The 24,147-nt window shown below is 44.1% G+C and overlaps 1 protein-coding gene across 1 annotated transcript; it reads right to left on the reverse strand.

Moving 5' to 3' along the window:
* Window positions 1-974: 974 nt before the first annotated feature.
* On the reverse strand, window positions 975-22,749 carry LOC110203783 (uncharacterized). Its single transcript, XM_078146403.1, is given in 5 exon segments — window positions 975-4,601; window positions 4,604-4,843; window positions 8,970-9,096; window positions 14,240-14,328; window positions 22,670-22,749. Coding segments are annotated over 4 exon segments (1,908 nt in total). The 5' UTR covers window positions 14,273-14,328; window positions 22,670-22,749; the 3' UTR covers window positions 975-3,093.
* Between the last annotated feature and the right edge of the window lie 1,398 nt (window positions 22,750-24,147).

A 24,147-nucleotide genomic window follows, 5' to 3' on the forward strand; every position in this document is an offset into this window, starting at 1 on the left:
AAATAGAAGCTAAAAGAATTTGGCTCACTTATGAAAATTGTAATATGACTGTGTGGGAAAGGAGGGCATGAAGTGAAAGCCACACCCAGACTGGTTCTACCCATTCAGAGCAGTCCTCAGGGCAAGTCAAAAGGCACATCCCACAGTAGTTCCAAATGTAGATGGGCTGAATGCCCCTTATTTTGTAAATTTGACAAAGAGTTTGTTTGGGTTATAGAGCTCCTAAAAATTGAACTTGGCTTCTGGGGAATTTGCAAGTATATAGAAATGATCTCTAAAGATTAGTGTTTTGATTTTATGCTGGGACAAATTGAAATTTGAGATAAAAGTCCTGCTAACTTTTTCCCCAACCTGAGAATTAGTACCTGGGCTTGTCATCTGCCTGTCAGCATAGTTATGTCAATTATTATCTCCTATACTAAGGCTGGGATAATAAAATGCATGTTAAGATCTGAGCTATTCAGACCAAAATTATATTGCTTTCCATATCCTAAACAACTTAATAATGGGATATTGCTATTAATTACTGAAATTAAATCAGAAACATCTTTAGATTGGTTTGGGGAGGAGAATTTCAATGCAATCCAAATTCTGTCATATGTACATGCTTTTGTGTGTGGGTTTGTCTGTGTGTATTCCTTTTGGCTTCATCTTCATCCCTAAACATTCCCTCTCCTTTCTAATTCAGATCACAAGAACCAGGATCAACACCCACAGTGCTCCAGTACCTGGTGGATGAGTGTTAATGTATGCCCTAAGGACCCAATTTCCAGCCCAGTAACTTTTTCAACCATTTTAGCACCTTCAGGCCCACCACTCCCCTTTGTCAGAGAAGGTTCAGAAGGGTGGGTACTGCCTTTACTTTTGAAGGAATGGACATTGATTGGGTTAAGGGTTAGAGTCAGCTGAAGTAGTTGTGGTATGAGTGTAATGGAATACTATTGTTCCATAACAAGTGATGAGGACTTCAGAAATCTTGGAAAGACTTTTATGAACTGATTCTGAGTGAGGTGAACAGAAGCAGGAGAACTATGTACACAGCAACATTGTGCAATGACCCACTTTGTTAGACTGTGCTATTCTCAGCAATGCAATGATCCAAGACAATTCCAAAAGACTCATGATGGAAAATGTTACCCGTAGGCAGAATACCCTCTCTTCCTCTGGGTCTCATCCCTCATAGAATTGCCTTTCTGGCCCATACCCACCATCACACCCTGATGTCTGGGGTGCCCAGTAATGGAAGAGAAGACAACCCGAGGGGCCCTGTCTCCTGCAAAGCCAGCGTTGCACATTCTGGAACAATTGTCAACAATGAGGGCAGCAAAATCATCTTCTGGGGTGAACTTTGAAGGGGCAAGTTTAAACACTTAAGAGGAGGTGGTGTGCCACCTAGAGGCAGGCAGTGAAGTGCAAGCTGGCTAGAAGACCTCATGGGTCTGAGGAATTCTTTAGGAGAAAAGTAAATACTGTAGAAATGAACTTTGCTACCTCTTTAATTGACTGTACGCTATTCCATACTAAATACTGGGTTTTCAGTGTCATCAGATGTGATTACTAAAATGTAGAAGGAGATTGGATCACTAAACTGCACTATAACATCTTTTAAAAATGCATTCTTCTGAATAACATTTCTCTTATAACTTTATATAAAAAAGCTGGTAAAGCAGGTTCCTTTTGATCTGGTTGCAGTTACATCTTAAATGTATCTATTACACAATGCAACAAAATATTTGGAAAATAATGAGGTATATTTTGTTTGAATTAACTAATTATAATGATAAATGGCTAACTCCAGGGAGAAAAGCAGAGCGAAATCCCCTTAAGAGATCTTTATCTGTGGAGGTTCTTTTGGACTTCTTACTTAACCTGTGAAAGGATCTCACCAGCCCTGCTGACAGTGTTCAGAGACTATGAAATGCTGCAGTTTAGGACAACTCCCAGCCAAAGTAAGCAAACGAACAGGTTAAACTTTAAATATGAAGTGAGTTTCATCTGAGACCATTTAGAAAATCATGAACATGTATCTGTTAATAATTGGCATACAGGGATGCCCACCAACTGGGGAATGGCTGACCAAGTTGTGGTATACGAATGTAATGGAATACTATTGTGCTATAAGAAATGATGAGCAGGCTGACTTCAGAAAAACCTGGGAAGACGTGTGTGGTCTGATGTTGAGTGAAGTGAGCAGAACCAGGAGAACACTGTACACAGTAACGGCCATGTTGTGCGATGACTAACATTGATAGACTTAACCCTTCCCAGCAATACAAGGATCTAAGACATCTCCAAAGGCCTCCTGATGGAAAATGCAATCCACATCCAAAGAAAGAACTAGGGAATTTGGATGCAGATCAAAGCATACTATTTGCTATTTTTTTCTTCTGTTTTGTTTTGTTTCCTCTTTCTGGTGGTTCCTCCTATTGGTTCTAATTCTTCCTTACAACACGACTAATGTGAAAATATATTTAATAGGAATGTATATGTATAGCCTATATCAGATTGTGCTCAGTGTTGGGGAGGGTGGTGGGGAGGGAGGGGGAGAAAAATTTTAAACTCAAAAGCATCTGGAAGTGATTGTTGATAAATCAAAATAAATTAAAAAATAATTGTCATATAGTAAAGTTGCATTTGTTAACCGACTCTTCACTGGGTGTAAACTAGTGCTCAGTGCATTCCTGTAAGACTCCAAAATCTGTGCTGATTGTCCTCCTTTCCCAACATTCTACCAGCTTGGCTCCCCAACATTTCCTGGGGTAGTTGCTCCCTTCTACTTACTCAGTGGATTAAAACTTCTTAACTCCTATTGGCAAGCTGTATTCTGAAGCCTACCGGCAGTGGCCAGGTGTGCTCCCCCTTTCCCTATCCCACCTACAGACCAAACCAAGTGGGGAGCTTGAAAGCCTCTCAAATACTTATTTAGATTTAATTTGAACATATGTACCCGTGGTGACTTTTTTGTCTAACAAGCATATTGAATGTATGAATAGGTCAATGAATACTATGTGAATTTGAGCCAACATTGTTAAGTATCATTGTTACATGAACACAGTTAGTATTATGTGCTCTAATATATGATGAATGGAGTTCTTAGGGTTTCTTGCCAATGTGAATTCTCTGACGTTAAGCAAGGCTGGAGGTGAATCTGAAAGCTTTTCCACGTCGATAACATCCATAAAGCTTCTCTCCACCGTGGACTTTCTGATGTTTAGCAAGACTGGAGCTGTATGTGAAAGCCTTCCCACACTGATTACATCTATAAGGCTTCTCTCCACTGTGGATTCTCTGATGTATAGTAAGATGGACCTTCTGTGTGAAAGCCTTTCCACACTGATTACATTCAAAAGGTTTCTCTCCAGTGTGGATTCTCTGATGCTGAGTAAGAGTGGAGTTGCGTGTGAAAATCTTCCCACACTGAATACATACATAAGGCTTCTCTCCACTGTGGATTTTCATATGGGTAGCAAGATTCCAACTCAATTTGAAAGCCTTTCCACATTGGTTACATCCATAAGGCTTCTCTCCTGTGTGGATTTTCTGATGCGCAACAAGATTGGCCCTATGCGTGAAAGTCTTTCCACACTGATTACATTCAAAAGGTCTCTCTCCAGTATGCATTCTCTGATGAGCAGCAAGATTTCCATGCTGTGTGAAAGTTTTTCCACACTGATTACATTCATAAGGTTTCTCTCCAGTGTGGATTCTTTGATGTGTATCAAGACTGTAGCTGATTCTGAAAGTCTTTCCGCACTGATTACATTTATAACGTTTCTCTCCAGTGTGGATTCTCTCATGTATAGTAAGACTGGAGCTCTGTGTGAAAGTCTTTCCACACTGATTACATTCAAAAGGTCTCTCTCCAGTATGCATTCTCTGATGAGCAGCAAGATTTCCATGCTGTGTGAAAGTTTTTCCGCACTGATTACATTCATAAGGTTTCTCTCCAGTGTGGATTCTCTCATGTATAGTAAGACTGGAGCTCTGTGTGAAAGTCTTTCCACACTGATTACATTCATAAGGTTTCTCTCCAGTGTGGATTCTCTCATGTATAGTAAGACTGGAGCTCTGTGTGAAAGTTTTTCCACACTGATTACATTCAAAACATTTCTCTCCAGTGTGGATTCTCTGCAGGCCAACAAGGAGAGATGTGTTGCAGACAACCTTCCCACATTCACTATGTTCATAAAACTCCCCAGTATGCATCTTCTCAGATCTATCAAGATGTGAGTTCCAACCAAAGTCCTTCCCACACTGAACACATGAATATCTTCTCTTTCCAGGGTGAAATCTGCACTGGCTAGAAAGAGATGAGTGATGGGATGAGGTTGGTTCAAGTTCATTATATTCATCTTGCTCCTTTCTAATGGGAATTTCCTGTTGAGTATGATGATTAGAGCTCTGACTCAAGGTCTTCATCCCACCTTTAGTACTTACAGAAAGCACTCCTCCAGTGTTACTTTTCTGATGTCTGAGTTCTGAACTCCAGCTCAAGGCCAATCCCCACAGATTACCTAAATGCATTTGCATTTCAGGAGGCTTATCATGGAACTGAGGAAGCTGTATCTCTTCAGTAAAGCACTTGCAATATTCACTATCTGAACACAGTCATTCCCTGAAGTCCTTTTCTTACAGTGATTTAGGGTAGAAGACTGTCTGAATCTCCTTCCAATGTCATCAAATTCACAGTCACTCTTTGGATTTTTATCTACCTTGAAATTAGAGTCAAGGATTTCTCTCAATATGAATTCACAGAGACCATCACCCATGAATCTTTGCAGGCCTCTTTCTTCCAAAAAAATTCCCAGCTTTCTAGTTATTTCATTTACTTCGAATCTGGTCTCTACATTTGAAGAAAACAAAAAAATCAAATGTACATACAACAAAAGATATACACACGTAAATAAATGCAATAGCATAGGTTACTAAAGACTTCTGCAGCTCATGACCCACACATCACCAACCTAAATGCAACAAGATTTAGTGGATATACTCTTGGAGCAAATGTTGGCAGAAGAGACAGACAGGATGGGAAAGTGATGAAGGAGATGTTTACCATAAAATGCTGGACCCATCAGAGAGGAAACATTCACATTCAACCAAAGTAGTCAAGCCAAGCCAAGGTCACTACCAGAAGACTCAGTGTCAACAGCTGTCAGTGACTCTCCATGGGAGAACAGTTTGTTGCTTGGAGAGAAGGTTGAGCCAAAACACAGTGTTCAACAATAGAGCAGGGAAGCAGCTTTCAGAGAATTATCATACAGCACCATATTAACGCATCTGGGCCAGAAGACTAGTAAAAATCCAAATAGGTTTTGATGAAAATAATGGGGAAATTCAGCAGGCACTAAATAAAAAATGAGAATGACAGGCCTACCAGTAGGTTACTTCATCCATCTCTAAGAAGGCCCTATTTAACTCTAACAAAAGTTAAATACAAGCAAATCTTATAGATTCAAGATTTGTGGCTCAGTAAGAAGCCAGATAAAATGCAGTTTTCTGCTAATAGTAACATCCAAGGCACTTTTGTGATGCCCTGAAGGTTGTGTGGTTTGTCCTAACTCTGAAAGAGGACCATGACATCAGGAAGATGATGCCATGATGTATATTTGAAATGGATTTAATCTTTCCATTTTCTCACTTTGACTGTGGCAATGCCCATTCAGTGATTAGGCCTGCATTAGAAACCAGTCAAGGGATGAGTCCTTTAATTAAAAAAATATATATATATATCAAATTTTGATTGGAAGACCCTCAGGGTTCCTGGTCCAAGGAGAAACAATTGCTATTTACACTTGATCTAAGCCATCAGGGCCCAAAAAATAACCATTAAGTGTCCTGTGGGCAGGGACCTATTGTTGGCCAATCAATGAGAGCCAGACTGAATTGGGATTAAGGCTGCAGGGTTGTGGTTTTGCCTTTGTCCTGGAAGAGGACCAGGACATGAGGAAGATGGTGCCATAAAGTACAATTAAATTGAGGAAGTGAGGGAGGGCTGTGCCAAGTCACCAACCTCACTTTCTCCTCCAGAGCCATTTGGGTCCAGTGACCAGATAGAGATCCAGAGAACTGGAGATGGCCCAGCTCCCTGAAGGCTATTTATGGGATGAAGACCTATCCACCCATGGTGCTGCTCAACTACTCAGTGCTGATAGAGCCACATTGATCGGTGATAAGGACATGATCCTGGAGAGTTGGGCTGGACACTTCCATAGCATTCTCAAGAGACCACGGACAAGCACTGTTGTAGCTACTGGCCATCTACCTCAGGTTGTACTCAATCAGTCCCAAGCCATTCCCCAGGTGATGAGTATCCCCTCAACTTACAGTTGTGGCTACCAAAATGAGACCTATTATAAATATTTTAAAACACACACACACCTATATATATGTTTTTTCTGTTTTCCTTAACCATCTAGGAAACAGACCTCAGAATACTATTACTGGATCAGGGGGAGACACAGTTTGGTAACTCTTTGGGCATAATTACAGGTGGCTCTGCCAAACTGATAGATCAGTTCACAGTTCCGGTGAATTAGCGTCCCAAGTTTTCCCTATTCCCTCTAATATTTGTCCCTTTCCCCTTCTATCATTGTAGCCAATATGATAGGTATAAGATGATATCAAGATTGTTTTAATTAGCAGTTCAGTGATAAATAATGATTTAGGGCATTTTCTCATTTTCTCACCAAGTTCTTTATATGTTCCATCATGTTCTTTTAATCTCCTATGATGTTTCCACTTATATCTAGATCATGTATCCATTTGGATCTTATCTGGCTAAATGGAGTATGATATTGATCTCTGTGCAATTTCTGACAGAATACTTTCTAGCTTTCCCCACAATTTTCATCAAACCAGGAATTCTTATCATATAAATGTGTCCACATTTTTCAAAACCATAGTTACTGTAAGTATTTGGTACCATGTCATGTATGTCTACTCTGTTCTGCTCATCTACCTTTCTATCTCTTAGCCAACACAAGATATGTTTATTATCACTATCATTGTTTTCTGTTTTTAATTTCTACTATTTTATTTTGAATTCATGGAATAAAATAAGCATTTCCATAACATAGTAATGTAATGAAAGGTGATTGCACATGAAGCAGCAAATCAATTATGTACCACTTCCTATTCCTTTTAAATAGGTAATAAAGTTATCATTTAAATTTTTTTTCTTCCCTATTCCATTTGCCCTAGAGATGGTTACCATCAGGTATACATATGTATATGTATAATCATTTCAGACATACTTCTATTTATCAGTTCTTTCTCTGGAGGCAGATAGTATCTTCCTTCATTTGTCCTTTGTATTATTGGGTGCTTACAATAGCCAAAATGGCTTGTTCTCCTAAAGCTGTTCTTAAACATATTTTGCTGTTACTTTATATAACATTTTCTTGGGTCTGCCCCTTTCCCACTTCATTATCTTGTGCAAGCCTATCCATGCTTTTCTAAAATCATCAAGCTCATCATTTCTTATAGCACAGTAATACTTCATCACAATTATCTATTACAACTTTGTCAGTCATTCTGCAATTGAAGGGTATCCAGTTCTCTGCCACCACAAAAAGAGCTGCTATAAATATTTCACATCATATAGGTTCCTTACTTTTTTTCCCTAATCATCTTTGAAAATACACTAAAAATACACCTAAGGAGAGGTATTTCTGGGGCAGATGGAATAGGCATTTTAAGAAGTCTTCGGGGATAAGTACAGATTGATCTCCGAAATGGTTATACCAGTTCACAATTCCACGAACAATGAACTAGTACACCAATTTTTCCACATCCTCTACAACAGTTATCACTTTCCCTTTCATTTCATCCAATCTGATAGGTGTAAAATGATGTCTCAATATTCTTTTAATTTGCATTTCTCCACTCAATAATGATTTTGAGTATTTTTTGATATGACTCTAAATTGTTTGGATTTATCCATTGGAAAACTGCCTGACTGTATCCTTTGACCACTTATCAATTGGGGTAGGAATCATAATCTTATAGAATTTACAAATCTCTTTGTATATTTTGTATATATGAGATATGAGAAGTTTACCTGGAATCTCTATATAAAATCCCTTCTAGCAAATTTTCCACTTTCTATCTAATCTTGGTTAGATTGCTTTTATTTGTACAAGATGATTTTAATTCAATGTAATCAAATTTATCCATGTCATACCCCATTCTCTCCCATGTCTCTTATTTATTCATAAATCATTCACTTTTTGATAAGTCTAATATGTAACATGTTCCACATTCTTCAATTTTTTGGTAATATTTCTCTTTAAATCTAGGTCATGTATGCATTTTCACCTTGTCTAGGTAAGGTGTAAAACATCATCATTCTATGCCCAATTTCTGCCATAGTTCTTTCCAGGTTTCCCAAAAATTTCTTTTTTTTTTTAACCAAATAATGAATGATTATCCACAAATCTGAAGACTTTTTATTTCTCAAATGGAAGGTTACTCTATATATTTGCCGCTTCCTCTTGCCAAATTCTACATTTTAAGAAGTTATTTTCTTAATTAAGTTTTTGGATATGTTTTTCTAATGAGTTGACTTTCTTTTCATAATTTTCTTGATTTCAGAGACTACTCTTCTTTTTTTCCCCTAATTTTTCCTCAGTTCCTCATTTGATTTTTGAAGTCTTAAGTTCTTCCCACAGACTTTTGGGGCTTCTGACCACTTGAAATTTCTCTTTGAAATAGGAGTGATTCAATTTAAGGAATTTTCTTCCTCTAAGAATGAACCCAGACCTTTATCTCCAGCTATTTGACTGATGGTAAATTATTTAACTTGAAAAAGCTGAAAGCCAAGACCAAAGTGGATAGAATTGGTGCAGGCTTCAAGAAACACTCAAACTTCTGAGGCTGAGATGCATCAGAGTGTGGATCCATTCTCTGTGTCATGCTAATTTTAATCTTAAAATTAACACCAAGAAAAAAGAGAAAACGGTCCTTACCCAGGGACAGCAGGTTCTGGACATTCTCCAGCATGACCTCCTTGTACAGCTCTTTCTGAGAATGGTCCAGGAGATACCACTCCTCCTCAGTGAAGTCCACAACCACATCCTTGAATGTCACCAACTCCTAAACCATGAAGTCACATCATTTAGAGCTGAAAGAGAACTCCAGAATTCATCTAGTCCAACCCTCTTCAACTTAGAAGAGGAAACTGAAGCAAAGAGAAGGGATATTTCCCTAAAATTCATAACCTTTACAAGTATCACAGCCAACACTTGAAATCAGTCATTAAGAACCCAATGAAATATGGAGAAAACCATTTTACATTTGAAGTGGAGTGTTGGAGTAATAAAAGCTTGAAAAATGTCTTGCTATAAAATGCTTCTTCTAATGGAATTAGGGAGAAGTTAAGTACTCTACCAGTGAGGTATCAAAATCTGGAGAGAAAATGATGTGAAATTCCTCCCTACCAGCAGTGTCCTATGTGACAAATTAAGATAATTCTATGAGTTTGCAGGAGAACCTGACATGTAATGTGTATTCTGCCTTTGTGTGTGGTGGGGGGGGGAATTGAACAGTGATCATTGCGGAAAGAACAAAGAAAAAGGAATGATCTAGTAAATTTCTTAAAAGTCTGAAATAAAGTCTTAGATAGATGAAAGTATCAAAAGAATTCTAAAGAGATATTGCTCACAATTTAACCTCGACTGAATGGTGTAACACTATATCCAGCCCAGTGAAGAAGTGTTCTCTCTTCTTCAACTGAGGGATTGAGAAGACACTGTGTATGATGTGTCTTGGTCAGAAACAGCTGCTGCCATTGCTTTATGATTGTTTGCGGTTGGTCATGGAATGCACTCATTTTTATATTTAAGAACAGAGAACAAAGTATTCTGGGGGAAAGGAGGGTTCCTTCATTCAGTAAAAATGTATTATTTTGTGAGCTGAGGTCTGGGATTGAGTTAATGAATGAGAAAGACACTGGTACTGTTTAAGAAAAATAAATTATTTCAGCATGTCACTAGAATGAGAACATTGGGGATCAGGAATGAAGAGGAGTCCAGAGGCAGATGGATGGATAGCAATCACACAAGACAGGGCGACATCTGGCAATCCTTTGATGTTTGGGAGGGCTCAGCAATCTCTCCAACCTGCTACACGTAGTATACATCTAACCAATGCACATGGCTTTTGAGGCTCTTCCATTCCTAGAAGAAGTTTGAGTCCCTTTTTCAGTTTTTCTATTATTTCAGAGCAATTCTCTTTCATGTAGAAAGAGTTCTCTGCTTTTTTTGTCGTTTTGATTTTCATCTAAACAATCTGGATTTGTCTTCTATTTCTAATCTCTATTTTAGTATAGCTTCCTTTTTTCTATTATTGATCTTCTGAGCAATTAAATAAAGTATTAAAGTTTTCCTAATTTTTTAGATTCCCAAAAATTTTAAAAATATTCCTTTTCACATGCTATTCTGAGTCATGATTCTTCATTGCATTGTGTCTTTTCAAAGTATGAACAATCAGTAGAGGAAGGGCATGCTTTTATGCATGGATAATTAATCTCTTGAATTCCTAACTTGTTCTTATTAGAAACTCTTGCATTTCTCTTTCCTTCCCCATCTTCCAACATTCTCTCTTCCTCACCCCAGTGTGTGATCATGTACTCCAAACTTCCACAGAAGGAGGGGGTCTGTTGAAACATCTCCACATTTGCAAGTGGCCGCACTACTTTGGAACTTCTCATTGACTTTGCCACTATGTCCCAACCTCTGGTGTCTTTGGCCCAAAATCTATTCTTTTGGTGTGTTGCCTTGACCTTGAAGGTGTAAACTCTGTAGGTACAGGACAGTCTTCTTTTCTGTTTCAGTCCCCCAGGCCTTAACACACACTATGGCACATAGAAGGTTCTTAATAAATATTTATGAAATAGTGACTACCCAAACACTCTCATCTGAGGATCTTGCTTCTTATTTTGTCCACCAAGACAGAAATCACCTACTTTTTTGATCTTTTTGTACCTTACTTTATACCACCTTCTCTGTAATCCAATGATAGTGGCCTCCTTGTTATACCAGGGAGAAGACACTCCATCTTAGGCTCTGGACCTTTTCTCTGGCTCTCCAAAGTGGATGGAATTCTCTGCCTCCTCATTTAGGCCTCCTGGGTTCCTTGAAGTCCCCACCAAAATCCCACCTTCTATTTTTGCCAGCTCCCCTTCATTCTATTAACTATATACAATTGACTGTTTGCTTCTTTTTTGCAAGACCACAAGACTGGGCACATAGGAGGCACTTAAAAAGTGTAGAGTGAATAACTATCTGCATTCTTTCACTCTCAGAACCTCTTCAAGTGATCTTACAGTGGCTTCTTTCCTCCATTCTCTAAGAAAGTGGAAGCCTTGTCTTTGCAAAGACCAATCATCTACATGGCAATTTAATCTGACCCCATCCTTTCCCCTCCCCCAAAAAAAAGTTAACACATTCAATCATTCCCCACACCGAGTTCTCTCAGGTTTTTAACCTTTCTCTATCAGCTGGTCACCCTCCCTGTGAATTCGTATGTATCCATCTTGCCCTTCTTTAAGGAAACCTTCCCTAAATCCTCACTACCCTTTGAGCAATCATTCTATCTTATCTACTTTTCTCATTGAAACTCTATTAAACATCTGGCTGAACTTTCTACTTTCCTTTCTCACTCACTCCTTAGTTGGTATTCAGTTGTATCTCACTCTTCTAGATGCCATTTGAGGTTTTCTAAGCAAAAATCACTTTCTCTATTTGGTGATTTGACACTAGAGACTGATTGCAATCAGGAGTCATTTTGATCCAATGATGCTCTTAATTCTTATCTTTTGAATTTCTAAACATATTGCCTCAATGGCAGATTTGAAGGTTTGTCATTAAGGCATAATCCACCCATAAAGGGTTAAACATCACAAGCATCCTAAGAGGAATACACAGGTGACATTAAATGAGACCACACGATAATTTCGTTTAGGACAAATGCAGTTCCCTTTGTGGCCAGGATGTCAAAGGACAGTTCTCAGCATAGCTTCAGAAAAAGGAAATGTTGAGGTTGGTACAAACTCTGCTGGACAGAGGGTTAGATGAAAATCACCAAGATGACACAGGATGGACACCATTGCACAAGGCAGCTTTTGAAGGTTACAGGTTAAGATGTGAAGCACTCATTCAGCAAGCAGCCAGAACAAATAAAATACATCGATGGCCATATACCTTTCATTTTAGCTTCCCAAGAGGGACACTATTATTGTGCACAGATATTACTGGAAAATAAATCTAACATTAATCAAAGAGAAAAAAAAAGTTGAAAGGAAGGGAGAATGAGGGTTGATGGACAGATGGAGGAGGAGTTCTCAGTGGGAACCAGTCCTTTGCATTTTGGCTCAGGTAGAATTTGAGCCCTGGGGTGGAAGTTCATGGACTAGGAGGAGAAGGTCAAGGCAGAAGAGAGGTCATTCCCATTGCCATGGCATTGCAGCTGATGGAGACCAGGAATAGGGGCAGAGAGGAAGACAGGGGCCTGAGTTCCTGAACCTGAGTGTGGGTGGAGGAAGAGGATGATGCTGGGGCCTCAGGATCCAGCAGAGAGGACCTATGTACCCTCCCAGAAAAGTCTTGGTCCATTGAAATCCTTGGGGCCTCTTCTACTTTTCACATGGCCTGCCTTTCTAGGCAAGGTCTGCCTTGGACTCCTCCTCCTGGCAGACCCCTTGGTTAGAGGAAGCAACCCTTTTAGTTGAGATAACTGTCTCCTAAAAATGGAGTGCTGGGCTTGCAGGTGCTAGTTAAGTCTGAGCCAGGAGGTCAGACAGTTCAGATGGCCAGCAGTATTCTAATTGACTGGCCTTCAAAGAACAAGAAGAGGTCTTTGACATGTCTTGATGCTACAATTCCTGCTTCATTCAGCCCCTACTGCTGACCCAGAGGAGATGTTCTGCATGGAGAGACCTCTGAACCAGCCCAACCCTTATCCCCTGCCTTCTACTCTCTGAACATCTTGATGCCACGCCCTCCCAATCTCTTTCTTCCTTTACCTCTGGGAAGCATACACACCTTAGGCACTCTGATCCCACAACTCTTATCAGTGAGGCTTTCCCGTAGCAAGTGGGGAATGGTTTTCCAAAGTAAGTTTTTAAGAAAGCATGACAAGACTCCATTTGATACTACACTGGGTGTTCTTATAGCATTGTACTCAATGTCCCCATCAGCACCCTTGTTCCCTCAGTTTCTTGGAGAAAACTTGTACGACTCACCTATTCAGATGATTTTCTACCTAAGAAGGCAGGAAGGGCTTAGCAAATGTTTACTAACTACCTGATCAATCAAGCAGACACTATTTTCTTTGGACTGGCCTAACCAGCTACACTAAAGACCTTTCTACCAGACTTTCCTAACTCTACCTCTAAATTCACCCATGTCCATCAGGCACTCCTGGAGCGTGTCACATTCTTCACTGGATAAATGAACCACACTTTACTGTTTGTCTGTAACCCTGTGCTTCCTTACTGTGGCTGTCCCTAGGAAGGACCCTGACAATTCTCACAACAGGATAAAAGGAGCTGAGATTGATAGGACTCCTGGCACATAGCAGATGCCATGTAACCAGCTCCTCAAGCCTTTCCAGTCTTCTTTCACCTTGGTCCTCTATCTTCTCTGAGCCAGGGACACTGGCCTCCTGGCTGATAATGACCAGACCCTCCATCTCCAACCCTGTACCTTCCCAATGGCTGTGTCTCATGCTTGGAAAGTCCTCCCCCTCATCTGGCCTCCTGGCTTTAGTCTCAGCTAAAATCTCACCTTCTGAAAACAAGCTTTTCCTGGACCCTGACACTGCCAGAGCCTTCCCTCTCAGGGTACCTCCCATCCACACTGTACACAGCTTGTTTGCATGCAGGTGTTAACATGTTGTCTCCCCATTAGATTATAAGCTCATGGAGGGCAGGGACTGTCATTTTTTCAACCTTCCTTTGCATCCCCAGTAGGTTAGCACAGTGCTTGGTACAGGGGAGCCACTCTCTAAATGCTTCTTGACTTGACCTAAGAAATGACAAATGGCAGGGATTTAGAGACACCAGGGAAGGCCTGTGTGGCCTGGGGCAGGAGGATATGAGCAGAACCAGGAGGACAATTTCTGCTCTGCTGATAGCACTGCAAAGGCCAACTTAGGTCTAACAGGGTAAAGCCTCCTTGGCTCTCTTGGCTTCCAGGTTTGCTGAGGCTGGCCAGGTCTGTGGATGGACTGCACTCACCTGGGATGAGGGGCTCTGGGTCCCAGGGGCCATGCTCTCTGGTTCTAGGCTCTCTCCTAGGAATAGGCTTTGGCCTTCTGCAAGCTGACCTGGGGAAGGAGAAGCATTTCAGAGATGGGAAGTCTTTGTCTTTGCCTTATCTTCCTAGGGCGGATGCTGACGTACCTGGAAAGGTGGAGGGTGAGCTCTCAGAGCAATTACAAAGGCCCTGCCATGGACCTGCCCCTGGGGAGAGAATGCACCCCAGGAGGAGGGCAACTGGGAGAGTCAGGCTGGGAAGTGAACTTCTTTTGAGCAGGAAGAGGACTTACCTCCCACTTTAACTCCTTGTCTTTGCCTCATGCCCCTCCTCCATCCTCCTACAGACACCAGGAGGCAGAAGGGGCTTGGGATCCCAGCTGGGAGGAGACCAATTAAGGCCTCAGTGGCTCCAGACCAGAACTCTGCCTCCACCTGATACTATGGGTGAGATATGTGGGTCGGGCAACTGTGACCCATTGGTAAAACTGGGTATGGCACCCTAGGACTATTGAGATGTGGCAGGGAGCCTGGACAAGTAGCTAGGGCAACCCCCCAGCCAGGCCTTGGAGGTAGGCCTGCTCCTGGCAAAGCTGGAGGACAGTCACCAAGATGTCAGAGAGGGAAGATGAGGCCCAATGGAAAGGGCAGCCAGTAGAAGTAGGGGCTGGGGAGGGGTCCTCATTCAGACCTACCTGGCACCTGCACCCACAGAGCTGACTCCCACAAGGCAGAGAGATCTCAGCTCTGAGGAAAGAAGATGGAGAGATCTCAGATCCTAGGGCTGCTGCTTCCAGCAAGGCTGTACTGGGTGGGTCCTCCTAATCTCAAGAATCCTGCCCTGCACTCCCCCCAGTCAAGTAGAATGACCTTTCTTTTCCCCTCCTCTCCCCTCCCCTCCCCTCCCAGGCTTCTGTACTTCACCCCAGGGAAAGAATTCCACCAGGGCCACCACCCACCTGGCTGGTCACCTGTGGGAACTCCCCTCCCCCATTCCTCTATCACCTCTTTCCCTCCCTCCCTTACCCTCCTCTGAGACTCCAACTCTTCTTTTCAGCCCAATCTCCTGGTCTTCCCACTCTCCCCCTATTACACTCACTTTCTTTCTCACAAGCCTATATCTTTCCTGCTTCTCCCAGCCATTGCCATCCTGATTCCCTCCCCACTCAGGCCCCACCTTCGTTCTCTAGGGCTTGGGCTCCAGACTTGCATGCCCCCCCTTAGCCCTCCTCCAAAAGGAAGACATTTCCCACCTTGCCCCATCTCCATTCTTGACCTTCCCCACCCCAATCCTAACTGTGCTTTGTGTTCTGTCTCATTTCCATTTCCTAAGAGATGTTCCATGTCTGGCAGACAGCCGGATCCTAATGAGGAGCTGAGGCCAGGACATCAGGACACCTGGTGCCAGGGCATATGTTACAGCTCACGTTACAAACTTTCTCTACCCATGCATATAAACCTTCCCATCTTCCAGGAAGTCTAGGGGTTTGGCTGTTACCTGATTAAGCAAATGAAATCCATCCACTGGGAGGTCCCACTATTTCTCCCTTCACCCCTCAAAACCTGGGTTCTAATGGGAAGGAGAGAGGTGCAGGAAGTGGGAAGCATTGGTCCTGGGGCTGGAGGATGGCAGGAAATTAGGAAGGACTGGTGTGGAGTTACTGTTGGGGGTGGGGGGAAACACAGTACTACAGGCACTGAATCCTGAATGATCCTTCTGGCATTTTTCTTTTTTACCAAAGTAAAGACAGGCCAGACCACCCAGGACCTTATCTTGCTATGGGAAGTGGTGAGTAGGGAGGGGCTCCATGGATGAAAAAATTACTGGGCTGGAGAATGGGGCCTCAGGCTATGGATTGATACCCAAAATCCAGGCACCGCAGCTGAGTAGGTACTGATCTTGGTTCTTCTTTCCTGAATTGGAGAGGACAGGGAAATTTGGGGATGAAAATGAAGCCAAAAGAAGGAAGACAGAGAAAGATAGAGACGCATACCTGTACACACACATACACATATACACGCATACATGTGTGTATCTATATATACGTACACACATACATCTATAAGTATCAGGACACAAAATGTGTTCCCAGTGGTTGGCACTCCCTTCTCACAGGGCAGTACAGTCAGCTGATCAAGGCTGGGACAAGGACCTTTGGCAGATGAACAGATGTCCAGAGGAGCAGAATAGCCTGGTCCAACCACAAGCTGATGGTCCTCAAGCCTGTGTCTCAGTGATAGGGAAACTCCTGTCTTTTGAGATCCCGAGTGCTGACCCAGGGGTCCCCTGGGTTTGGGCTCCTACACTGTCTCAGTCTCTGGCCACTATTCATACACAGCAGGTAACAGGGCAAATAAATATTCTTGTAACTCAGTTGTTTTAGTCATGTCACACACTTCATGACCCCATTTGGGGTTTTCTTGGGAGAGATACTGGAAAGGTTGGCCATTTCCTTCTCCCACTGAGGAAAGTGTACCCAAAAGGGGTGAAGTGATTGTCCAGGGTCACACAGCTTGGAAGTGTCTGAGGCCAGATTGGAATTCAGGAGCATGAGTCTTCCTAACCACAAGCCAGGTGCTCTATCCAATCATTGTGCCATCTAACAGCCCATCCTTTACTGGTGAATAAATGTATGCATGCCAAGGGTGAATTTCATGAGGGTCATTGGTGCAGGTCAGGTGGTCTATGGGCCTGGTTGGTGGTCCCTAGCTCCTATCCAGGGAGGGGACCATAATGCCAGAAGGTTCTGAAGGAGCTGTCCTGGGTGTATTGACTCAGCTTCCAGGCTGCCTGCCTTTCATGCCTTTATTTCTCCTCACCACCATGAGTATGAGTGTGAGTGTGTGAGTGTGTATGTGTGTGTTGTGTGAGTGTGTGAGCATTGTGTGAGTGTGTGTGAGCACTGTGTGAATGTTGTGTGTGTGTGTGTGTGAGTGTGTGTGTGTGTGTGTGTGTGTGTGTGTGTGTGTTTGGGGGATTGGCAGTGATGAGAAGGTGCAGGGTTCTGCCTCTCCTACAATCTTGATTTCATCTTCTTACTGGACACTTTCACTTGGGAAGCAGCTCCATGTAGCACAGACTACTCCAATACACAACATTCTTACACACAGCCAGTGCTGGTGCTGCTTCATGGGGGCTTTTGGGGGGCTGGGACAACACATTCTGGTTTGACCTTTCCCAGAATCTCCACTGTATGTCTGCTTCAGGAGTGGGTGGGCCAAAACTTAACTCTGCTAGCAATCTGGGCAGGCCTCACTGACAATGAGGACAGTCAAATGATGCCCCCTGCTCCGATGTTCCTCCCCTCAACCCTAGCACCTGGGCTGCCACACCAGCAGTGCCCAGGGTGGGTTACCCTCTCTCTGATCAGAGACCCTCCAGTAACTTGAAACATTCATGGAAGGAGGAAGTCTGCCCCTCTAGAACTCTGCCTGGTGACCCCCTGTCTGGCCACTACGGTCCTTGTGAACTTTTGCTCACCCTCCACCCTCAAAAGGTGACCCAACTTGCCCACTGATGGAGATGCCTCCATTTATGGTGGGCCTACACCAATTCTGCATTTCCAATGCTATTTACTCCTAACCCATCCAGCTGAACTAGCTCCTTCTTCTATTCCCATCACAATCATTTGGAGGAATAGTGTTGTTATTGGGTGGGAGCCTCGTCTGGACCACAACAGAAGAGTTCCTACCACCTGGGCACAGTAGGCCAGAAACTCCAGCTTGGCCCTGGTCTGTGGCTCATGAGTGGAAGGGGCAAAAGGGAGGGAGGACTCCCTGTGGCTGAGGCATGTGCTTCAGGCCCTGGTCCTTGCTCTCTTCAGTGAGGGCAGGGAGCCCTGACCATTCAGGTATGGCTTCCAGAAGACCTAGTCACAGCCTTGGTTAGAACTCACAGATCTAAAAGGAGTTCCCTGGCTCTGAGCCATGGCCCCAGACCCTCAACCCCTGAGTTCAAGTCTTGAATCAATGCCAAGCTTCTCAGGATGATCAGGGCAAATGCCTGGTTTGGGCAACAGAGGCCTAAGTAGGAGATGAGTAAGGGTCCCTCTCAGTGAAACAGTGACCCAGCCCTCAGAGCTGCCAGCACCTCTAAGGCTCTGCTTTGGTCAGTGGCTCAGGAACTAAAGGGAGGTCCCTGGGGTCTAGGCTTGGCTTGTTACCAATCCAGCTGATTCAGTCAGACTCTGTCAGTTAGGAATAGTTCCAGGCGTCATTACAGGCAGCTGGATTAGTGCCTGGCACAACACTGCTGGTTGGTGGGTAGGCTGCTCTGGTCTCCAGGCAGGAGGGGCACAGTGGCAGCACAACCTAAATGGGGACAGGGAAAAGGAAGGGAAGGGTTAGGGGAAGAGCCCAGGTACCTCCCATGCAGGGGGTTAAATGAGCCCTGTAGGACAAAGGAGAGGAGAGGGGAAGACAGTCAAACAGACCAAAACTGTTGGTGAATGCTGCAGCTGCTGGGGATTTGAGGGGTATTCATAGTCTCTCTGGGGTGATGCCCTCCTGATGTGGACAGATAAGGCATTCCTGGTCAGCTCTGAAGGGAAGATGGGGGATCCCTCCTATCTTCAAAGGGGGGCAGAGCATTCCCTCCTCCAGCATCTGAGCAGAGCCACATCTCATCTGTAGATTCAGGGTTGGTGAAGCTTTTGCCCAATGTCCTAATCTTAGACCATCTTGACAGCGATGTCCTTATGCCCAGGGTAAAGCAGGTACTTTACTGAAATGCATGGTCAGGGGAGGCCAAGATATGGAAGACTGCAGCGAGTCAGGGAGTAAAATTCCACAACAAATTAAAAACTGTCAAAAGTGAGTTACAAGATGGGCCCCAAGGGCCAAGTTGGGGTTTGAGAAACAAAGGTCCACCTGACAAAAAGTTTCTACTACATGGATGCAAAGGGCTTTCAGTCTTTCCCACTAGCTGGAAAACAGGCAGGTCTAGCAACCATAATTCAAGGAAGCAGACAAGGATATAGCAAATGCTTGTAGAGTTCCTGACCAGCTGTGTACTGGGCCCTAAGCTAGGGTCTGGTGGTGCAATGATGTGAACATGGTCAAGTAGAAGGCTGGTGGTATCCTTGAGGACCACTAGGTGGCACAGTGGAAACAGCTTTTTGTTTGGGACTTTCCTTGTGAAAGGGAGGAATCATAACTTCCTGATGGTAGGGTCAAGTGAAGTGCTTTTAAAGATGGGGAGATGAGGGGATTTCATACTTTGAGTCAGCACTTCAGTGGATGGAGTGCTAAGAACCATCATTTTGGGTTTTCTGGGCAAAGACACTGGGACAGTTTGCCATTTACTTCTCCAGATCATTTTGCAGATGAGGAAACTGAGGTAAACAGGGTTAAGAGACTTGCCCAAGGTCCCATAAGTAGCAAGTGGTCTGCCAGTTGATTTGAACTCAGGTAGATGGGCCTTCCACACCAGGGGCTCTGTCTACTTCTCCATCAACTTGACCAGCTAAAAAGAAGACCTGAGTTCAAATTCCACCAAATCACTGTTATCTTCACTCTGGGCAAGTTAATTGACACTCCTCTGGAATAACATGGTCTTTGTCAGGGAAACCAAGGTTTCAAAAACTCCTATGCCCTGTATAAAAGGGATGTTATGTCATCTAATACAACCTCCTAATTCCACACATTGGAAAATGAGGCCCATGAGACTGAATGCAAGTGTGCTGCAGACCACTCTATTCTTCTAAGATTATGCACCTTCCAGGCACATGCTCCACTCACTGGACTTTCTACCCCTTCCCCATCTTCCAACAGATAGAAAACTACTCCCTTCTCCCCTGGGCCTTAGCATCCTTCAAGATGGCACTCACATCCTCCCTTCTGCAGGGCTGCCCTGGTTTTCTCCCTCCATCCCCAGCTGCTAGTGCCTTACTCTCAGAAATTGCCTCCTAGCTGTCTCCTCTCTCGAGTCTAGCAGCCTGACCTAAGGAATTATTTACAGGCTGTGCACAGAGAGCCAGACTGACAAATCAGGAAGACCAGAGTCTGAGACCAGTCTCAGATCCAGCTGGCAGGGATACCTTTAGCAAGTCACTGAGAAGAGACTAATGACCTGGAACGCATTCAAGATCCACGCTAGAGTCAGAGATCTGGGATCAGCTCCCAGGAGGTCAGGCACTCCACCCACATAGAGAGTTCCCAATATTCATAAATTATACAGCAACTGTCACATCATTTCCTTTAGAGTGCAAACTCCCCGAGGGCAAGGAGTGTTTTAGTCTTTCTTTGTCCAGCCCTGGGTGGAGACTGGAACTCCGAGAGAGATGGGAAATAAGGAACAGATCCATGGGGATGTCCACTAGACAGAAAAGCAAAAACTTAGCTTGGGGGAAAGAGGAGGGGGCTAGTGGAGGAGGGACCTGGTAGGGACAAATTCAGGGGAGAACCATTAGCATTTCATTGTAAGTGCAGACTCCCTCAACAAAGACCAGAAGGCAAAAAGGAGGCTTCTTTTGTATTTTACAGATGAAAACAAAGACTTGGTAGAACTTGGGGGCAGCCAAAGGAATAGCTGGGGAGGTCTCAAAGGACAGCAGCAGCCCCGAGGCCCTCCTGGTCAATACAAGATTAAAAGAATGGGGAGGCCGGCAGAAAAAGGAGAGGGGAAGGTAGAGGGTGGAGGAATGAAGGCCCAGAAAAAGGTGGGAGAGAAAACTGAGAAACCAGGAATGGGGGCAGGATGAAGCAAAAACAAATGCCAATGCAAGTGAATGGAAGAAGGGTCAGAGATGGGAGAAGGCTGGCACCTGTAATTAGGTGGGCTAATGGAGGGCAGATCTACCCTCTACTCTTACAGCCTATAGAACTTATTACAAATCCTGGCATGGATTAATTAAGAGCTGAATAAATGACCATTCATTCATCAGGAGAGGTTAGAGGAATTGAGAACCAAGTTCCAGGTCCCCAGTCATTTAAGAGGTAGCCACAAATTCCCTGGCTCTGGGGAACCCAGTCCCTGTCCAAAGGCACTTAGGAATAAAGCTCAGCAGCAGCAGAAACGAGTCACATCAACTAGGCTCCTAGTGTTGGGGTGCTTGTACTTGGACCCCAATTTCTCCCTAGCCTCAGAAACACTGCCCTGACAGTTTCTCCCCAGCCCAAGGACCCTGTGTCTAGCAATTACTCAAGAGCGGGCCCCAGCAAAACCCTTACCTCTCTCCCTGAGCACCTGAAGGATTTATTAGTTTGAACTGGCTTTGCACTGGGTCATAAAGACATTTTACCCACTGAACTATCTATTCTACCACCCTACCTCATTATCTACATCCTGGACTCCTCATTAACTGTTTTCTAGACTTAAAACATATGTATACTTCCTACATCTATCTTGTCAAACAAGACATTGACTGTGGCACAATGGACAACTCTCAGTTACCCTGCACTCCACTTGACTTAGTGAGGTAGCAGGCCTAAAACCATACCTCCATGTGGCCCATGTGAACTCTGGGTAAAACGCCCACACAGTAGGTACAAGAAGTGCATGTTCCTTTAAGAACTGACCACTCCTTAACCACTCCCTAATCCACCCTGAATACCTAGTTAGCATATTTGACACAGTCTATATTTTACTATATAAAGCTTTAGCTATACTGTTTTAAGATTGCAGGTTCCTTAAGAATCCTTGCCCACTTAAAAGCGTAATATTAAACTTTTTGCAACTTGGCTTAAGATTGCTTGAGTTTGTGAATTCATTCCAGATAACCCATTTTGTACTTGGGTTTTTTGAGGGGTTCCAACCTCTCAATCCTCATCATTTCTTTGGCGCCCAACGTGGGGCTTGTCTGAAAGCTCAAGCCTCCTCCAAGTCAAGGTAAGCCTCCCCATCCACCCGCTCTGTAGTTGGGTTGCCCCTCAAGCACCTAGGAAGGCTTGCTGGGGCTGGGTCGAGCCTGCAATAGGCTCTAGCGGATTTCCCTCTTAACAAGGGACGCCTTGTTTGGGAACATCTGCAGTTTTTTTTTTTCTCCCTCACCAGGACGCTGGTGGAGGCGAGTAGACCACAGGTACAGTACCTTTCTTTTTTTTTTTAAAGGCCTTATAGGCAAAGAGGATGGGCCAATCTCCCCCCATCCCTTGAGATTCGCCCTTAGGATGTCTTTTAAACAACTGGAAAAAGCTTGGTCTTCAAGACCTCAAGAAAAAAAGCCTTGTGTTCTTTTGCAACTCTGCTTGGCCTCAGTACAGTCCGGAGGACCAGGAAAAATGGCCTGTCGGGCGCATTTTAAATTATAACTCCATTCTGCAGCTAGATCTGTTTTGCCGCCGGGAAGGGAAATGTACAGAAATTCCGCACGTCCAAGCTTTTATGCTTCTTTCCCAAAATTCAGACTTGCGGAAACAATGTAGGAAGCTCCTGGTTAAATTTACTCCACAAAAGGATGGATAAAGACCAACCTGATCTCCTGGATGATCCCCTTCTCTCAGGCCCCCAAACTTCGGCTCCAGGAGCATCTATAGAGCCCCCTATTTCCTCTCCTACCCCTTCTGCCCCTTCTCCCTCGGCAGAGAGTGGTCCTTACCAGGAAGCCAGCAAACTGCTGTGGAAGGATCCACCCCCTTACCCACCGGCTCCGCCGGCCCATTGGTCCCCTAAAGTTCCACTTTCTCAGAGTTCGCCGCTGGCTGCACCTCTGGCTCCATTTCCCAACAGCCCTCACTCCTACCGAATCCGCCTGCCCATTGGTCTCCTCAACCTCAACAGCGGGACTCAGTTTCCCAGCATCCCTCACTCCCCTGTCCTTCTCTTACTAGGGGTGGGACTCCCTATTTCCCTCCACCCCAAGCCCCTGATTTCTCCATTCCCTCCCAACTGTATCCTTTGGGGGAAATAGCCGATTCAAGTGGGGGAACGATTAGAGTTCGGGTCCTTTTTTCTGTGACTGATCTCTCCCAGGTTAAGGAAAAACTTGGTCCCTACTCTGAAAATCCTACTAAGTTTGTAGAGGGTTTCAGAGCGATCTCTCTTCAATTTGAATTGTCTTGGGGAGATACTAATATTATTCTCTCCACCTGTTGTACAATTGAGGAGAAAAAGAGGATCGGGTACTTAGCCCAGAAGTTTAGGGATGAGATGGCTATATCCTCACCTGCCAGATACTCTTCAGGGGCTATAGCCGTCCCGATTGCAGATCCTGGCTGGAATTATCAAAGGGATGCAGACAGGGACAAGAGGGATCATATGTTACTATGCCTGGTTGAGGGGATGAAAAAGGGCTTTAAAAAGCAAGGAAATTATGCAGAATCAGGGAAGTAACCCAGGGAGCTGATGAGAACCCAGCTCTTTTCCTGGGCGGGTTAGTAGAAGCTGTAAAGCGATTCACTAACCTGGACCCTCATTCCCCTGAGGGAGCAGCCATCCTTGGTGTGCATTTTATTAGCCGGTCAGCCCCAGACATTTGGCGGAAACTTAGGAAACTGGCAATGGGACCACAAACACCTCAGTCCCAATTATTGGAGACGGCTTTTGGAGTCTTTAACAACAGAGACCTAATTCTGGCAGAGTAAAAAGACTGTAAATCTAGGGCCAGAAATAAAGAGCAGGCTCAGCTTATGGCTGCTGCCATAATCGGCAACCCCAATAGTGCTCCTGGCATCTTGAAAATGGGGACACCTGCCTCCGATGCCACAAGAAGGGTCATTGGTCCCATGAGTGCCCTTCCAGGATTTCTTCCCAGAGGAACCCTCCGGGACCATGCCCACTCTGCAAACAAGTTGGGCATTGCAAGAGGGATTGCCCCCATGGTGTGATGTGTGGTCGAGCAGCCTCTTCCCAGTGTCCTGCCCTCCGGTCCTCTCCGGACTTGGAGTGATGGGGCCCAGGGCCTGGCTTTGCTCCCACCTTCTCCATCTCGCTGGCTGAGCTCTGGGTGTTC

This window comes from Phascolarctos cinereus, unplaced genomic scaffold (assembly GCF_003287225.1).
Source record: "Phascolarctos cinereus isolate Bilbo 61053 unplaced genomic scaffold, phaCin_HiC Scaffold_726;HRSCAF=1367, whole genome shotgun sequence".
In the NCBI taxonomy this organism is placed as follows: Eukaryota; Metazoa; Chordata; class Mammalia; order Diprotodontia; family Phascolarctidae; genus Phascolarctos; species Phascolarctos cinereus.